The sequence below is a fragment of the Trichomycterus rosablanca genome, chromosome 5 (genome assembly GCF_030014385.1).
Source record: "Trichomycterus rosablanca isolate fTriRos1 chromosome 5, fTriRos1.hap1, whole genome shotgun sequence".
Taxonomy (NCBI): domain Eukaryota; kingdom Metazoa; phylum Chordata; class Actinopteri; order Siluriformes; family Trichomycteridae; genus Trichomycterus; species Trichomycterus rosablanca.
In genome coordinates, this window is record NC_085992.1 from 20,243,875 (window position 1) to 20,261,413 (window position 17,539).

Below are 17,539 nucleotides of genomic sequence, written 5' to 3' on the forward strand. Positions count from 1 at the left end.
TTCCCTCAATGAACTGCAGCTCCCCAGTGCCAGCAACACTCATGCAGCCCAAGACCATGATGCTACCACCACCATGCTTGACTGTAGGCAAGATACAGTTGTCTTGGTACTTCTCACCAGGGCGCCGCCACACATGCTGGACACCATCTGAGCCAAACAAGTTTATCTTGGTCTCGTCAGACCACATTCCAGTAATCCATGTTCTTGGACTGCTTGTCTTCAGCAAACTGTTTGCGGGCTTTCTTGTGCGTCAGCTTCCTTCTGGGATGACGACCATGCAGACCGAGTTGATGCAGTGTGCGGCGTATGGTCTGAGCACTGACAGGCTGACCTCCCACGTCTTCAACCTCTGCAGCAATGCTGGCAGCACTCATGTGTCTATTTTTTAAAGCCAACCTCTGGATATGACGCCGAACACGTGGACTCAACTTCTTTGGTCGACCCTGGCGAAGCCTGTTCCGAGTGGAACCTGTCCTGGAAAACCGCTGTATGACCTTGGCCACCATGCTGTAGCTCAGTTTCAGGGTGTTAGCAATCTTCTTATAGCCCAGGCCATCTTTGTGGAGAGCAACAATTCTATTTCTCACATCCTCAGAGAGTTCTTTGCCATGAGGTGCCATGTTGAATATCCATTGGCCAGTATGAGAGAATTGTACCCAAAACACCAAATTTAACAGCCCTGCTCCCCATTTACACCTGGGACCTTGACACATGACACCAGGGAGGGACAACGACACATTTGGGCACAATTTGGACATGTTCACTGTGGTGTGTACTCACTTATGTTGCCAGCTATTTAGACATTAATGGCTGTGTGTTGAGTTATTTTCAGAAGACAGTAAATCTACACTGCTATACAAGCTGTACACTGACTACTCTAAGTTATATCCAAGTTTCATGTCTATAGTGTTGTCCCATGAAAAGATATAATGAAATATTTGCAGAAATGTGAGGGGTGTACTCACTTTTGTGATACACTGTATGGACAACATGTTACACTCCCTCTATGATCCACTGGTAAGACAGTGGAGCACTCTAAGCAGTAGACATATTCAGCTCTGCTGTAAAGAGAAAAAGTAGAAGAGATTATTTCTTCCACCAGTGATCACACTATACAACTCCTCTCCACTGTGTTGGACATATTGTGTACTGAAATACTATGGACATTCATTGAACTTCACACATATCACTATGCACTATCATATGCACACATACATATATGGCACATGTAATATGATATGTACATGGCACTTTCACAATGCACAGCCACACACACACATATATAAAAGTCTATGAGAACAACTGCACCTTTAATCCCGGTGGAGAATCCATAATATTGTAGGGCTGCTTTGCTGCCTCTGGGACTAGATGCCTTGAACAGGTTACAAGAACAATGAATGAGGATTATCAGAGCATTTTGGAGGAAAATGTGCTTCCAAATGTAAGGAAACTAAGTTGTTTAAGTTGGCCAGCAATGAGTTCTGATCTTAATCCAATTAAAACTCTTTGGAGAGAACTAAAAATCTGCTATTGGTAAAAGAAACCCTGCAAACATCCATAAGTTTGAGAGAACAGCAGTAAGACAAACTACCAGCAGAGAGGGGAAGGAAGCCCAGAGATGGCTGCAAAACATTTAGGGGCTGTCTTTACTGCATTATTAGAAAATGTGTTGGGAAAGAGTGCCTTTAATTCTGTTCATGGCATTTGTGTGCGTGTGCAAGCATGCAGTTGGTGGCATCCGAACACTTTTGGTCGTACAGTGGGTTGCGTCCAAATACTTTTGTTCGTGCAGTTGGTGGTGTCCGAATTTTTTTGGTCATGCAGGTGAGTGTGTGTGTGCAAGCATGTAGTTGGTTGTGTCTGAATACTTTTGGGCATGCAGTTGGTGGCATCCGAAAACTTTTGCTCATGCAGGTGAGTGTGTGTTCAGGCATTTAGTTGGTGACATCCGAATATTTTTAGTCATGCAGTTGTTATTCTCCTAATACTTTTGGTCATGTAGTTGGTGAGTGTGTGTGTGTTTCGATATTTCGAAAACTGCGGACAAAGAAAGCCGGGTGGAAGAAGAAGAAAAAGAAAAAGAACATTACCGTAGTTGGTGTGTAGTTGTTATTTGCACTGCAGCAAATGTGTTGTACATATTGGGTGTCACAAACCAAGCTGTTGAAGCTGAATTGATAAACTTAAAAATTTTGTTCTTGCTATAGAGTGGCATATTAGACTGCACTGGTAATTTTGCACCTTTGCTAATAGCCCCTGTCACACAATGTAGGAAGGCTCTACAGGCTAAAAATCCAAACATATTGTAAAGGACATTTTAGGATTATTTTATGACTGTTGTTGCAGTCTGCTACCTACATATACATTAGTCATCCACCAAAATGTAAACTATTTACAATGGTGTTTGGTCTTTCTTAATTATAAGGAGTATTATGTTTCTTTAGTTTTAGCAACAGTTGTATTAATTAACTGTTTAATAGTAAAATTTGATTCTATTATTTTTGGTCAGTTGGACCTTAGTTCACATATTGTGCTTAACTTTCTTTGAAGGTATGATGAGTGGATCAAAGCAGAAAAGATTGTTCAACCAGCTAATAAGTATATTCCCAAAATAAAGCATCGAAAAAAAATTGAGGTAAATTTTTATAGTTCTTTTCAAAAATGCTGGGACATGTTTACTATTGTGTTATCACTATGTTACTCTGTTGTCGTACCGGACTGGACTGTACTTGGTCTTTCATTTGTTAAGTGGTAACAATAATAATAACATGGTATTTGAATTTTGAATAGTAGAAGGGCTTAATATCTATATTATTATTAGTAGTAGTAGTAGTAGTAGTATTTATAGTCTAATATTTTCATTTTTATTTTACTTGCATAAACTTTTAAAAATTTATTTTATATGTTTTTGTTTTGCAGAACAAAAAAGAAAAAGGCAGAATAGAGAAATTAAATGACACTAAGGACCATTTTCTCAGCAAAAACCACATCAACAAATCCTCTAAATTCAACAATAGTAAAGATGTTTTTCTCCAAACTAAACAATGTATTGATAAGTGTTGCCAGAAAAGTCCAGATAAATCTCTAGAGGTCACCTCCACTTTTAGTGGCTGTCAAGGTAACTAAAGGGATTTTGGCCATCATCAAGTGTTTTGTTTTATTTACTTCTATGTTTAATTTTTTTCTTTTCCTGTTATGGTAAAGCATTTGTTTACATGTTATTTATTTACATAGTCGGCAACCCACAAGTAATACGTGCACATGCATTTGTTTATTTTTTGCAGAATCTGAAATCTCCACTGATGATAGTGAACCTGAGCATTATAATAAAGGTGGCCAAGATGAACAGGATCCAACAAGTCAACCAAATCCTCAGAGAGTTTTTCCTCTAGATCACGCTCATTCACCCCTACAGTTGGACAGCAGGCTGTGCAATAAAGATTTTAAGGTTTCAGTGAGTATGGGCACCACAGTTGAACCTTTCAACCAGTACGGTCAGGAAACAAACAGAAGAAAGAGGCAGTTTGTTACTGAAAGGGAGGCCACGAGCACCACAAAGAGAAAAAATGATAAAACAGCTGAGTGTGATATTAAAAACCAATGCAAAGACAAAGACAGGTGCAGCAGAAGTGGTGGACATTGGTTATCGAATCCTAAGAAACTGGAAGAAAGAAACATTGGTTTCCAAAGTTATGAATCAGCCCAAATTAGCAGCAGCTCTGAGAATGATGGTAGTTCTTTTACAGAAACTCAGACCAAAGAAGAGCTACAAATTCAAAGCAAAACAAAGGGGCTAGCCTCAAAAAAGTACAGTGGGCTTAAAGAAAAGCAAAATAGCACCCAGTCTTCAGGATTCTGGGAGATTCCTGATAAACGAGCCAAAATGACATTTGGAATGGACGAACGGACAGCTGGGTGTCGTACCAAAGGCCAGAAAGATGTGTGGTCCAGCATCCAGGCTCAGTGGCCTAAAAAAACACTGAAAGAGCTGTTTTCTGATTCAGATACTGAGGCTGCAAATTCCCCTCCTCCAGTGGTGCCTGTCCTTCAAGAGCCTAGTTTTGAGCTCAGTCAAAAGAGTGAAACATCTGAGGAGCCACAGGAGAGCCAAGAAAAGTGCCAGGAATATCCCAGCAGTGGAAGTAACTCCATTCTTAACACGCCACCTACCACGCCAGAATCTGCCAAAGTGTTGGCTGATGCACACTCATCCTCACCACCCCCTCAGAATTCTGTCTTGGCCTCCAGCTATCCAGCTGTGTCATCACCATCCAGGCCTTTAATAGAGGAGTGCAGTGGTGGGCGCAGCGAGTCTGATTCCAGCATGATGGAAAGCTTAGGTTGTGAACCTAACGAGCTGATTCCAGAAGGGCAGGCAGGGTCCCCCTTCAAAGCCTTTGATATTAATTTGTCCAGCAACAGTAATTGTAGCCTCAATCTTAGCAGCAGCCAGGAGAGTGAACAAAAATCTAAAAGTAAGTACTATATTTTGCCTACCATTAATAATAATGTGGATTTCATTTGGAAAGACCAGTAACTAGATGCAGTATTAAAAAATGAATTTGCTGTTTTTCTCTTGGATTGCTTACTTTGTGGTTTCTTATTACCTAGTCTTATCATGCACTCAGAAGAGGCACAGAGAGCCCCAGGGAGGGGAAGCATCAACAAAACACAAGAGAAATTACAAGAGGCTAAGCTTGAATCTTAAAAAGAATCCCAAAACAGGTTATTGAACTTTCACGAACTTGAAGTGTTAATTGGATGTAAATTGGGGATTTCATTTTTAATTAATTTTTTTTTTATTTTGGTGTAATATTGGTTAGTGACCCAATACGGCATACTCTCTGCAGAATACCAACACAGAGGAAAAAAGACCTTTATACTTTTAACCACACTGGAAATGATTTTATATTTATATGAGCTATACATAAATAAAAAGTAAGATTAGGCCATGACAGATAAGGCACTGAAAACTGTTCTTACTCTTTAGCCGACAGCAGTGACAGTGAGGACCAGTCTATTTGTGGGAGTACTGCCAAATCACTCAAGTTAAAGAGCATTACAATGGATATAATGACTATAAATCCACTCACATGCTCTGCTCGGACACTCCAGTCACACAAATACTGTATACATAGGGAGCATTTGCATCCTAAAGAGCTGTATGGCAACAGTCATGGTGCCTACAACTACAAGTGGAGTTTTCAAATGTGTAAGTGTTGTATGATGTTTTAAGTAATATGTATCTCAAATAATCTTTAGCTTTGTAAACTTTAATATTACTATGAGTAAAAACATTCAAATATCTGACCTTGTTTCTGTTTCATACCTGGTTTCACAGCGGATTTGGAAAAGATGACTAGTCTAGAAAAGATATCATTTCTACAGGAAAAACTACAAGACATCAGGAATCACTATCTTTCACTTAAATCTGAAGTGGCCTCTATTGACCGAAGACGAAAACGTATGAAGAAAAAAGAACAGAAAAGTAAGGGATTTTTTTTTTTTATAGTTTTATTTAAAAGTAACAAAATTAACAATTAACCAAAATAGTTTGATAACATCATACATACATTTCAAGCAATCAAAAATTATGTAACTAATTTCTAATAATTGGCTATGTATAACGGGGGGATGGCCCTGCAATAGCCCAGGCGCCCAGTCTATGGTATTCCTGCTTTGTGCCTAGTGTTTCTTGTGGAACTGGGCTCACAGCAACTCTAACCAGGATAAAGTGGTTGATGGAAATGAAAGATAAAATAATAATTCCAATCATTTAACTGAGTGCCTTGAAATTGGTCATCACTAGACCATAGGTTTCTTATAGTTGCTGTTGTGATCAGAATTATTTTAAGGTTACTTTAGTCAAAACATGTTTGTTGCATATGTTTACATTCTGGCTATTTTTCACACATTGATGTTCAATACCATTGTGATTTTGTATTACTTGAACTCCTGATATACAGTTGTCTGAGGGTAGGACGTGGACCCGGGGTAGAATTGTTCTTCACCCCCCTCAGGCTGCTTATAAAAGGCAAGCAAATGAGATGCCTTTTTTGCCATGAGGTGTGGCCTGTGTCTGCAGAGAAAGGAAACCTGATGTTTGAGGGAAGTGGTGACTGCGGCTGCCATGTACCCAACACTGCACTTTGGCCCTGACTTTGCAAAGATGGGAGGTTGGAGATGGGAGGTTGGAAAGGCCTACTTCACTCAAATCGGCTGGTCATAAGTGGATGCATTGCAGAACATATATAAATCCTTTATCTTTGCACAGCTGAGTGAGATGGTAATGAAGGTGGGTGGAATTTTAACCTTTTCAAGCTCACTGAGTGAATCTCTCCAGTTCTCCCACTCTTTGAACCTTTCTGAAGAAGAGCGTCCCATTCATATGCTTCTGTTGGCTCCCGAAGTAAGGATTTTCCTCACAGGTGCAGCAAATCACAGTGGGTCAAACAGGCTGTTAATAGTAAACAGCCCCCCATCCTGTGTAAGACTCATCTGTTAATATGTCCCCGCTTATTACAAGCCTTTGCTGAAGTTTAGATCAAGATTCTTTAGTTCTTTAGTGAGGTCTTCTTGAGGAAATGCTTTTACAACTCCTTCTTTATTGGAAGTTATGTTGTGAAGCCTTATGTTTGAGAGGGCCAACATCTTTTGGGTGTTTTTCAAAAGGATTGTAGCTTTATCTTTGGTGGCTAGGGACATGAGACCATCATCTATGTAAAAGTTCCTTTTGATGAACTGCCGGACGTCTGTTCCATACTCCGCTTCTCCCGCTAGTGCTGCTCTCCTAAGGCTGTATATGGCTACAGCTGGGGATGGGCTGTTACCAAATACATGTACGCACATTTGATGCTCCACCACTTCATCATCAAGATTATTATTCCAGTTAACTGCTGTTTTACTGCTGTTCTAAATATTCAGATAAAATTCAGAGGAAAAATGCAAGTCAGCAAGATTCTCCAGCCAATCAGACTGCAGAACAACTTCAGCACCAAACTTCATCATGTTCAGTCTGATTATTCCAGTTACCAAGGAAGGTTCTGTGACTTTTTTTTGCCATAAAAACAATGAAACCTTTTCTGTATGTCGGCTGTAACTGCTTCTGGCTCTTTCCTGAAGCGCAGCAAAACTGACCATAAACTGTTGTTTATATTGAGCCCATTAAAAGTTCATCATTTAGAGACACACCTTGATAGCAAGCACTGGAGTCAATCACTATCCTGATTTGATATGGTTTTCGTGGGTGGTATACATCAAAGATGGGTAGGTACCAGGCCTCTTCTCTGCTTTCTATCGAAAGAGCTAGTTCGGCATGTCCATTCTTAAAAATCTTTTTCATGAAAGCTATGAAGTGTTCCCTCATCTTTGGTAGTTTTTTCTAAGCATTGTCATAAGACGATTATAAGCTGGTTTGCAGTTGTTTAGTAGGCAAGATCGCATTCTGCGGAAGGGTAGTGGAGCATCTTGGTGGAGTTCCTTAGTCATTATTCTGAGAAATGTTAGGTCTTCTATAGACAGAGCAGTTTTGTCGTCCTTGTTTGTGTGAACAAAGATGGTTTCTCTAAATGTTCTATCCACTATAGCCACTGTGTGTTTGTTTTGTGAAGTTGCAGAACGACTGTACACTTGATGCAGCTGAATGCATGATTGTTTGTTTTGAATCATGTTTGGACATGGACTCAGAAGGCTAGGGCAGCTATTTCTTAGTCTGTTAGTCTTGAAAATGTTGACTGTGGGAGGTTTATGAATGCCATCAAGACTCACGTCTTTAACTATTACCCATCTGAGGGCTACTTTCTTGCTCATCTACTTTGTGTACTTAGATAAGATCTCTGCCAAGAAGGAGCAGTATCTCAGTGTTAGGGTTTAACTTGGAATCTTGTTAGCTATGAACTTCAGATGGGTCTGGTGTCTTGTGGCTTCGAGCGTGGGTATTTTTGCCCTGTTGCTGGGCAACATGTCACATTTAATGTGTAGAAACTGGGAGACTGATTTCCTGGTTGATTGACTCTACAGTGAACCCAAATACTCTTCTGCCTGTGAACTCTCACACACCTGTGCATGTTCAATGTGTATGAGGTGAAGTCATCTGCTATTTGGAATAGGTCGAAGAAGGAGGATCTAGCCAGTGATTTGTTGCTCTGATCGTCAAGGATTGTGCATGTTCTCATTTTTCTGTCTGGTTGCTTTTCAGGGTAAACGTAGGCAAGGCAAATCTTGGAGCACGAACTTCCTGTTAGGTTCTTTACAACGCAAACTTGAGTGCAGGTGCTAGCAACTGGATGCATGCAATTTTTCTCCTCCTCCCCGCTATGGCATATGAGGGGGGCAGGAGGTTCCTTTTTAGCCCAGGAGCATGACCAGCATTAAGAGCTGAGACGTGCTTGCTGCTGTTGGCTTTGGCTTGGTGAGTCTTTGATGAATTTTTTTTAAGGAAGGCCCTTTTACTGGCGCACCAGCAATATCTTAGTATACTAAAGGGCTGATGGGCTTTGGTGTTGCGTGGCTGGATGTCTTAGGAGATGTCTGAGATGCTTTTATGTAGTTGTATTAGTCCTGGACGTACTTTTCAGTACTTTGAAAGGGAAGATAGGATGTTTCGTGCGCTACATCACTTGGATCGGCTACTGCTTCGAATATGGTAGCTTTGGCAAAGGCAGCTTTTGCTTGTCTTTCTTGCTTCTAGCCGTCTCTCCTCAACATTTAGCTGAGCTCTCTTTATTTCAACTCCCTCTATAATACAGTAAAGTTGGGTGTTGGTTTATTCATGTCCCAACTGTTTACTGTATACAGTACATCAGAAGTATACAGTAAAACTGAAAAGTATAAACAATAATAACAATAAGAAACACAGTACAGTGCGCATGCAATAGCGCTAACAAAGTAGCATACTGTACAATAATACTAATCACTATAGTAATGATAATAACTGTTTAATTACTTTCATAACTGAAAACACAGCAACATGTTTGCTACCCAATCCTTTATCTACAGAACACTTTAAGGAAACAGAAGTATCACAAGGATGTATCTTATCAGTCACACCATTCAACCTAAAAATAAGACATCTTCAGCAATTTATATGTAGCTGACGTGTGTATAGTGTACAAAAATCAAGATCTGACAAAATAAACAAAATAAAACAAAAGTTTCATTAATAAAATTCACAACTGGACAAGTTCCAATAAATTTAAACTATCAAAAAGATCACATGTATTAATTTTGTTAAGGTCAAATGCAGCACCCTAAACCAAAACTCACACATCAAAGCACTAAAAACTGAATGCCTTAATACATTCAACATTTTTCAATCTGTGCCAGTACAAAATGGGGTGCTGACTTCCTTCTGCTACTCCATCTATATAGAACACTAATAGGAACAAAACTAGATTTCTATTTGGCTTTAAATATGGCTTAGCCCCAAAATGATACTTAAACAACCTGAATAAAATCCACCACCAGGGCATCAGACTCATGCTGGGAGCACACCACACATCCCCCATCCAGAGCCTATACTTGGACACACAGGAACCCTCTTTGGAACTGCAATACATGATCAAAGCAGTAAGAAACCCAGTTTGTAAAGTTAGTATGCCTACCGAACCAACATGTCATATACATACAAACAAAGCACAATACTACTTTTCGGAATACGAATAAAAGAACATATGAACACCCTAAAACTAAATCCAACAGCAATAGCAAATACACCCCACCACCACAGGAAATCATACCTTAACTGCTTCCTAGAAATCAGGGTAAAGTACCCCGCTCACCTACATACAGACAGATCGAAAACAACAAATCAAGTCACAGCTGCAATAACCACACACCAACAAAGAACAAAGTAAACTTAGCTTAGAAATATGCAAAGCTAGTGCATAAACACAACATTTTAATATGCATTGACTGAAATCATGCCAACATGCTTTAAAGACCCACCTTAACACCCCAAAATAATCAAAATACTGAAAATAATTAATAAACCCATGGACCAAAACTCATGGACATAGGGAAACAACTGTACAGAAAACCATAAACCTAAAAACATCTCCATTGGACACCAAACCATAGTAAATGAGTACATAAAAAATGAATGGCAATTTAAGTTAAACATTCATATGAACAACAAACTATATGAGATGCACCCACTATTAGGGAAAAAAACAAAAACACGCAATGAAAGCATAAACCAAAAAATTTTCATGATGTATAACTGGCCACTCTAAGCTGATGCATCAACACCTAATAAGGTGAAGAAATCCTACAATATCTAAAGCCTGTTGGACACCCATTATTATAAAGCATATTCTGATTGCATGCCCAACAAATAACAAAAAAAATATGAAGATTACATATTCCTGATACAATAAAATACTTTTCTGCATTAATGCTGCCATCACAGAAGTGTAAATGACCTTTGCCAAGGGCACTGACACAGCCCCATACTATAACAGACCCTGGCTTTGGTCTGTCAGTGTTGGTGATAACAGTCTGGATGGTTAAGCTTGCGCCCCTGGCCTTTACGCACTGAAATTCCTTCCAATTCCTTAAATCGTTTAATGATATTATGTACTGTAGAGGGAGAAATATGCAAATCCCTTCCAATCTATCTTTGAGGTACATTGTTTTTAAACATTTCAATAATTTTCTCATGCATTTGTTGACAAACTGGAGATCCTTTGACCTCTGCTCATCAAAGATGATTACAATCACCTGTTGACATCACCTGTTAGAAATCACATCATTATTTAGTTTTTTCACCTCATTTTTGGCCCTAAATTGCTCCTTGTCCCAACTTATTTTAGTAGAAGGCAAAACCTCTTACTTTTATCACATTTAACTTTAAAAATCCAAATATCAAAAACCTAAAAAAATTACAAGCTACAGGAAATACACTTAACTGACAAGTAATCAAGTAACTGAAAAGAGAGTGGCTTGGTCACGTTTTTGCATACTTATCTCGATTTAGTCTCATTAAATTAAATATGGAGTATCATTACATAAAATTAAACATTAAGCAAAATAAAAGGTTAAAGTAAAAGAACAAGTCAAAACCTTAGGACCACTTGCCAATATGCTGTAAAAACAGCTCTGACCTGACGAGACATGGACTTCACTGGACATTTGGTCCACAAGATCTTGGAGAAAACAGGATTCGCAGGACAAGTTCCATCATTGCTCCTAGTTGCAGTTCTAATGCTTCTGTGCCTATTGATGTTGCTTTCAATGGTAGATATGAGTTAACATGGGTACTTTGGCCTTCAAAGTGCCTAATGTGCCAACTATGCAGCTCTATACACAAAATATTTTTATAAACTGTGGGTTGTAGAACATTCACCTTATTGCTAATTTTAAATGATCTACAATTTGAGCCACAATAGACATTTTGTTTGTCTGTACCAGATGCCATAGTCTTCATGTCCTTTGTTTTAAGTCCTGGCCACCCAACAGTATGTTGCACTTTATGGCTTGTCCTTCCTCAGACCATGGAAGGTAACCGCAGCTGTCTGTTGGCACCCCTTTAAGCTTTAAGCTAACCTTTTATACTTAAACCATGCAGTCTGGTCATGTAACTTGGCTCTCTCTGTCTTGGAGTGCCTATAAATGCTTAAAGATGTTTTGGTCAAGTAACTGTAAAGGAAAGTACTATGATCTTCTTAAGTCTTCAAGTAGTTATTGCATGCTTTTGAGGTGTGTTTTCTGTCATTATTCTGCTACAGCATGACTCCTTCATCTCTTAATGTACATGTAAACAAGGAGAGGACGCATAAATGGAAATTTGTAAACATAATACATAAACATATGATGAAAAATTCAAATGCTCAAAACTTTTGAGAATGTGCTTCAATGAAAAGGTTACAGTATTTACAATTTGTCTGTCTGATATAGCTTCACTGCAAGTTTCACAAAAAATTTTTTGTTGCAACTGTATTTCTAATATGTGTTGCATTTATATGTTCACCAGTAATGACACTGTTATAAAAGTGCAATATTTTAAACTCTAGCATTTTGACCTAAGCAGGTGCAGCAGTGGCTTTGTCCTCATCCTCAACATCGTCCAGCTCACTGACAGCGGCTGTAATGCTCACACTAGCTGAACCCACTGTTTCAGCCTCATCTCAGAACTCTGGTCTGTCAGTGGAATGCAGTTGACAATAAAAGCCTTCTTACTGTACTCAGCACTTAACCAGCACCTAGCCGAGTCTCCGGTTTTCCGCTGTACTGTAAAACCTAAATCTAATGGACAGAGGCACAAAAATCCTGAATGGTTTGAAAACAGACCAGACAAAACTAAGCACTATTTTTTTTTTTTTTTTAATTTAGTTCATGTCCTCTAATTATAAAACATTTTACACATCCCACGATTTATGTGTGTAATCGTTTGTAGTGTAAAATTTGTTTTGTTTCATTGAAAGAGTTTACCTCAAGGTAATGTTTCATTTAAAAATAATAGCATTTCTAATATAAAAATACTGATGTCACCTCTAGTGTTGTTACAGCTTTCCCGGTGTACTATAACATGCAGGTCTTTCTGTTCAACATATTAACTATGTGCTTTTCTTATATATTTGTACATTAGAATATCTGTTAAGTAAAGCTGTTATCTTACACTCTTACAAAACTGTATGTTTCTGTACAGATTACAGGTCCTTCTCAAAAAATTAGCATATTGTGATAAAGTTCATTATTTTCCATAATGTAATGATAAAAATTAAACTTTCATATATTTTAGATTCATTGCACACCAACTGAAATATTTCAGGTCTTTTATTGTTTTAATACTGAGGATTTTGGCATACAGCTCATGAAAACCCAAAATTCCTATCTCAAAAAATTAGCATATTTCATCCGACCAATAAAAGAAAAGTGTTTTTAATACAAAAAAAGTCAACCTTCAAATAATTATGTTCAGTTATGCACTCAATACTTGGTCGGGAATCCTTTTGCAGAAATGACTGCTTCAATGCGGCGTGGCATGGAGGCAAACAGCCTGTGGCACTGCTGAGGTGTTATGGAGGCCCAGGATGCTTCGATAGCGGCCTTAAGCTCATCCAGAGTGTTGGGTCTTGTGTCTCTCAACTTTCTCTTCACAATATCCCACAGATTCTCTATGGGGTTCAGGTCAGGAGAGTTGGCAGGCCAATTGAGCACAGTAATACCATGGTCAGTAAACCATTCACCAGTGGTTTTGGCACTGTGAGCAGGTGCCAGGTCGTGCTGAAAAATGAAATCTTCATCTCCATAAAGCTTTTCAGCAGATGGAAGCATGAAGTGCTCCAAAATCTCCTGATAGCTAGCTGCATTGACCCTGCCCTTGATAAAACACAGTGGACCAACACCAGCAGCTGACATGGCACCCCAGACCATCACTGACTGTGGGTACTTGACACTGGACTTAAGGCATTTTGGCATTTCCTTCTCCCCAGTCTTCCTCCAGACTCTGGCACCTTGATTTCCGAATGACATGCAAAATTTGCTTTCATCCGAAAACAGTACTTTGGACCACTGAGCAACAGTCCAGTGCTGCTTCTCTGTAGCCCAGGTCAGGCGCTTCTGCCGCTGTTTCTGGTTCAAAAGTGGCTTGACCTGGGGAATGCGGCACCTGTAGCCCATTTCCTGCACACGCCTGTGCACGGTGGCTCTGGATGTTTCTACTCCAGACTCAGTCCACTGCTTCCGCAGGTCCCCCAAGGTCTGGAATCGGCCCTTCTCCACAATCTTCCTCAGGGTCCGGTCACCTCTTCTCGTTGTGCAGCGTTTTCTGCCACACTTTTTCCTTCCCACAGACTTCCCACTGAGGTGCCTTGATACAGCACTCTGGGAACAGCCTATTCGTTCAGAAATTTCTTTCTGTGTCTTACCCTCTTGCTTGAGGGTGTCAATGATGGCCTTCTGGACAGCAGTCAGGTCGGCAGTCTTACCCATGATTGCAGTTTTGAGTAATGAACCAGGCTGGGAGTTTTTAAAAGCCTCAGGAATCTTTTGCAGGTGTTTAGAGTTAATTCGTTGATTCAGATGATTAGGTTAATAGCTCGTTTAGAGAACCTTTTCATGATATGCTAATTTTTTGAGATAGGAATTTTGGGTTTTCATGAGCTGTATGCCAAAATCATCAGTATTAAAACAATAAAAGACCTGAAATATTTCAGTTGGTGTGCAATGAATCTAAAATATATGAAAGTTTAATTTTTATCATTACATTATGGAAAATAATGAACTTTATCACAATATGCTAATTTTTTGAGAAGGACCTGTATTAGTTTTACTCCATTGTATGTGTACACATTAAAGTTGTTCTTTTGATTCCATTACATGCTTTTTAATTCCTTTCTATTTTTTCCACTTGAAATTGATTGTTGAAAAACATGGACTGCAAAAAGGGTAAAAATGTGACAACGCAAATTATCCAATTCAAATAAACATAAAAAGTTCTGATATTTTGGTTTGTAATAAAACTGTTTAGCAGAAGCACATAACCAAATACATACAGTAATAATACAGTGCTGTGAAAAATTATTTGCCTGTCACCCAATTTTTTCTCTTTGCTAATTTAAACACAAAATGCAGCTTTCAAATTGTGAAATTATTTATTTAAGATAAAGACTTATTCAAAGCCTATATCAACAAACGTATAATGGGTAATTGTCCTCCTAAACCTAATAACTGGTTGTGTCCCCCTTGGCAGTAACTGCAACCAAATGTTTGCGATAACTTGCTATGAGGCTTTTACTTTGCTGTGGAGGAATTTTGGCTCACCCTTTCCTGAGGATTTGTTTTAAATTTGGCTACACTGCATGGTTTTTGAGCATGAACTGCCCATTTAAGATCTTGCCATAGCATCTCATAGGAGTACTGTTGCATAGGTGTACTTACTTGTGTGTTTTAGCTTACTGTCATGCATAACCAAACTGAGCTTGATTTTTACATTACGAACTGATGGGGAGACATTCTTCGTCAGGACTTTCTGATAGAGAGCAGAATTGATCAATTATGACAAATCATCCAGGTGTTGCAGATGCAAAGCAGCCCCAGACCATCACAATACCCCCATTTTTGTCAGATTTTTGGTAAGATGTTCTTAAGGTGGAATGGACTGTTAGCTTTATGTGACAGGACCCATGTTTCCACAAAAGTTTCACTGACCTATCAGTCAACAGAGTATTATCCCAAAATTATTGGTAATGTAAATTTTCTTTTGGCAAATGAAAGACGAGCCTTTTGTTCTTTTTGCTTAGCAGTTGTTTGCACCCTGCAACTCTCCAGTGGATGACATTTTTGCCCAGTGTCTTTCTTATTGGAATCACATGCATTCACCTTAACAGAGAAAAGTTACTGTAATGTGGAAGCTGCTAAATGAGTTTGCCAGTGGAGGCACAGCGACACAATCAGTTTCTCTTAATCGACAATCACCTGCACCTAATAAGCATTATTTTGCTTCAGGTGGGAGTTTTTCTAAATATGATGATTTCTCAGTTACACACTTGCCAACTCCTCTGTTGGCAAACCTGCTGTTTCTTATAATCCATGATACCAGGCTTGTCCCTTTTTTACTTTTTTTTGACTAATTATCTTGCACTTGCATGTGTGGGAGGCTTCACCTCATGCTTTACTCATGAAGCACAACCCTAATAGTGAGGCCTACCGTTCTTGATTTTCTTCTGTGTTCTTTTGTGATGTCCTGGATAAATTGTTCTTGGTAAATTTGGGCATTATGTGCTGCTTCTAGAACTTCTAGGTTGTGTCACATTGTCATACAGGTTTTATGTAAATGATGTTTAGATTCAGCAGGTCCTGCAGTAATCATGCCTGAATGTGGTTAAAATATAATAGAATGTATTTATTTGTCATAAATACATATACGTACAGTACAACAAAATTCAGCCATCGTATGGCGCCCCTGGAGCAGAGAGGGTTTAGGGCCTTGCTCAAGAACAAGGAGCTGGGAGTCAAACTTTAGGCTACCCACTAGGCTACCACTGTCCAAGTGAAACAGGCTACCACTGGTTAGTAAAACTGACCCTATTGTCAGTTGAATTTTGTTAAGTGGTTGATTTTGTATTTAAGGGGCAATTACTTTTTTACATAGGGACGAATAGGGCTGAACATTATTGTTTCTTTAGTAAATTTTAATAAGCATTTTGTGTTCACTTGGGTTATCTCTCTAATATTAAAAGTAATTTGATAAGTCGAAATATGTGACAAATATGCATATACTTTTTCACAGCACTTTTTAAATAGTAAAGTCACCCTAAAGAGCTAACCCTAAAAACACAATAAACTACGTTTTAAAAATTGTTTGCAGTGCCAGTTGTTCTTCATGATTTACATTTGCAGACAGTAAGCCTGTTAGTTTTACATGTAGAGGTGGGGTATGATATCTTTCTCATATTATAAAATGTGATGTGGGAGGCTATACTTTGTTTCCAGGCCTACTACAGCTTCACTTTCCATGCACTACAAATGTTGCACAGAACACAGAACATAACATCCAAAAGTTGGTCCCATTTTCTGTGTTGTAACAGCCTCCACCTTTTGAAGAAAGCAAATCAATAGTTTGCTTCAATTTAGCCACAAAACAATAATGTCAGGTACTGATGAAAGCAAGACTTAAAGGGGTTTAAGGTTAGGGACCAGACCAGTGACTTTACAAACCAAAGTCAACAAATATTTTTTATGACACTTACTTTATATCTAAGGTAACTAACTGTCATGCTGCAAAAGACTAGGGAATTTAATCAAACTGTTGCCACATAGTTGGAATCACACAATACTCTTAAATGTCATTGTATGCTGTTGCATTAACATGTCTTGTAAATAGAACTATGATCTAGCACAAACATCACTTGTTGTGTACACACTTTCTAAACGTTTAACATATTGTAGCGTTGACGCAGACTGAGACCAGTCAGCAGGAATCATTTTTGCTCTTTTTATTGAAAAAGACTTAATTGCTAATGTAAATCATTGGGCGGGAGAACATGTATAGGAACTATTTATACCTAAGGTTGTCAAACTACCCCATGCAATGGGGTGGGCTACTTAACTTCGTACAGCCACAAAAATGGTGATTAAATAAAACTGCATGAATTGTAACATGTCACATAAATAAACTCATCTCTACTCACAGATCACCCTGGTACATTTATTTTCTCAAATAGTCACTTATTGTGCCTTCGTCCACTTGTTTGGCCAGTGAGACACTGCTCTCTGAAAAGACCACATCCACCAGCCACCATGAGTAGACCCCAGGAAACAACATGGCCCTTTGTTTATGCTGGTGGAACGTGTCAGGTAAGCCGGATCAGCCCTCAAAAGTTGATTTGCAGAACTGATTCTCAGCACTAATTAAACTTAGCACTGTTAAACTGAATTTACTCACTAACATTTTAAAGCCTTTGACATTTTAAAACTTTTATAGATCCTGCTGATTTGCCACCTTTGCATTTCACTTTGCTTTGTTTTCAACGTGCTTTAAGTCCTCATTGTCAGTTTTACAAATGTCCACAGCCGCATTGGAAAATCTTGTGAAAAG

The 17,539-nt window shown here is 38.8% G+C and overlaps 1 protein-coding gene across 1 annotated transcript in view; it reads left to right on the forward strand.

Moving 5' to 3' along the window:
* Positions 1–12,330, forward strand: part of arid4b (AT-rich interaction domain 4B) — a 201,335-nt gene extending 189,005 nt beyond the window's left edge. The window contains exons 16-22 of the mRNA XM_062995823.1: positions 2,551–2,635; positions 2,920–3,118; positions 3,285–4,475; positions 4,612–4,725; positions 4,991–5,212; positions 5,342–5,488; positions 12,026–12,330. Of these exons, the coding sequence (XP_062851893.1) occupies positions 2,551–2,635; positions 2,920–3,118; positions 3,285–4,475; positions 4,612–4,725; positions 4,991–5,212; positions 5,342–5,488; positions 12,026–12,159 (2,092 nt within the window). The 3' untranslated portion in view covers positions 12,160–12,330. The remainder of the gene's footprint in view (positions 1–2,550; positions 2,636–2,919; positions 3,119–3,284; positions 4,476–4,611; positions 4,726–4,990; positions 5,213–5,341; positions 5,489–12,025) is intronic.
* The last annotated feature ends 5,209 nt before the right edge of the window (positions 12,331–17,539 follow it).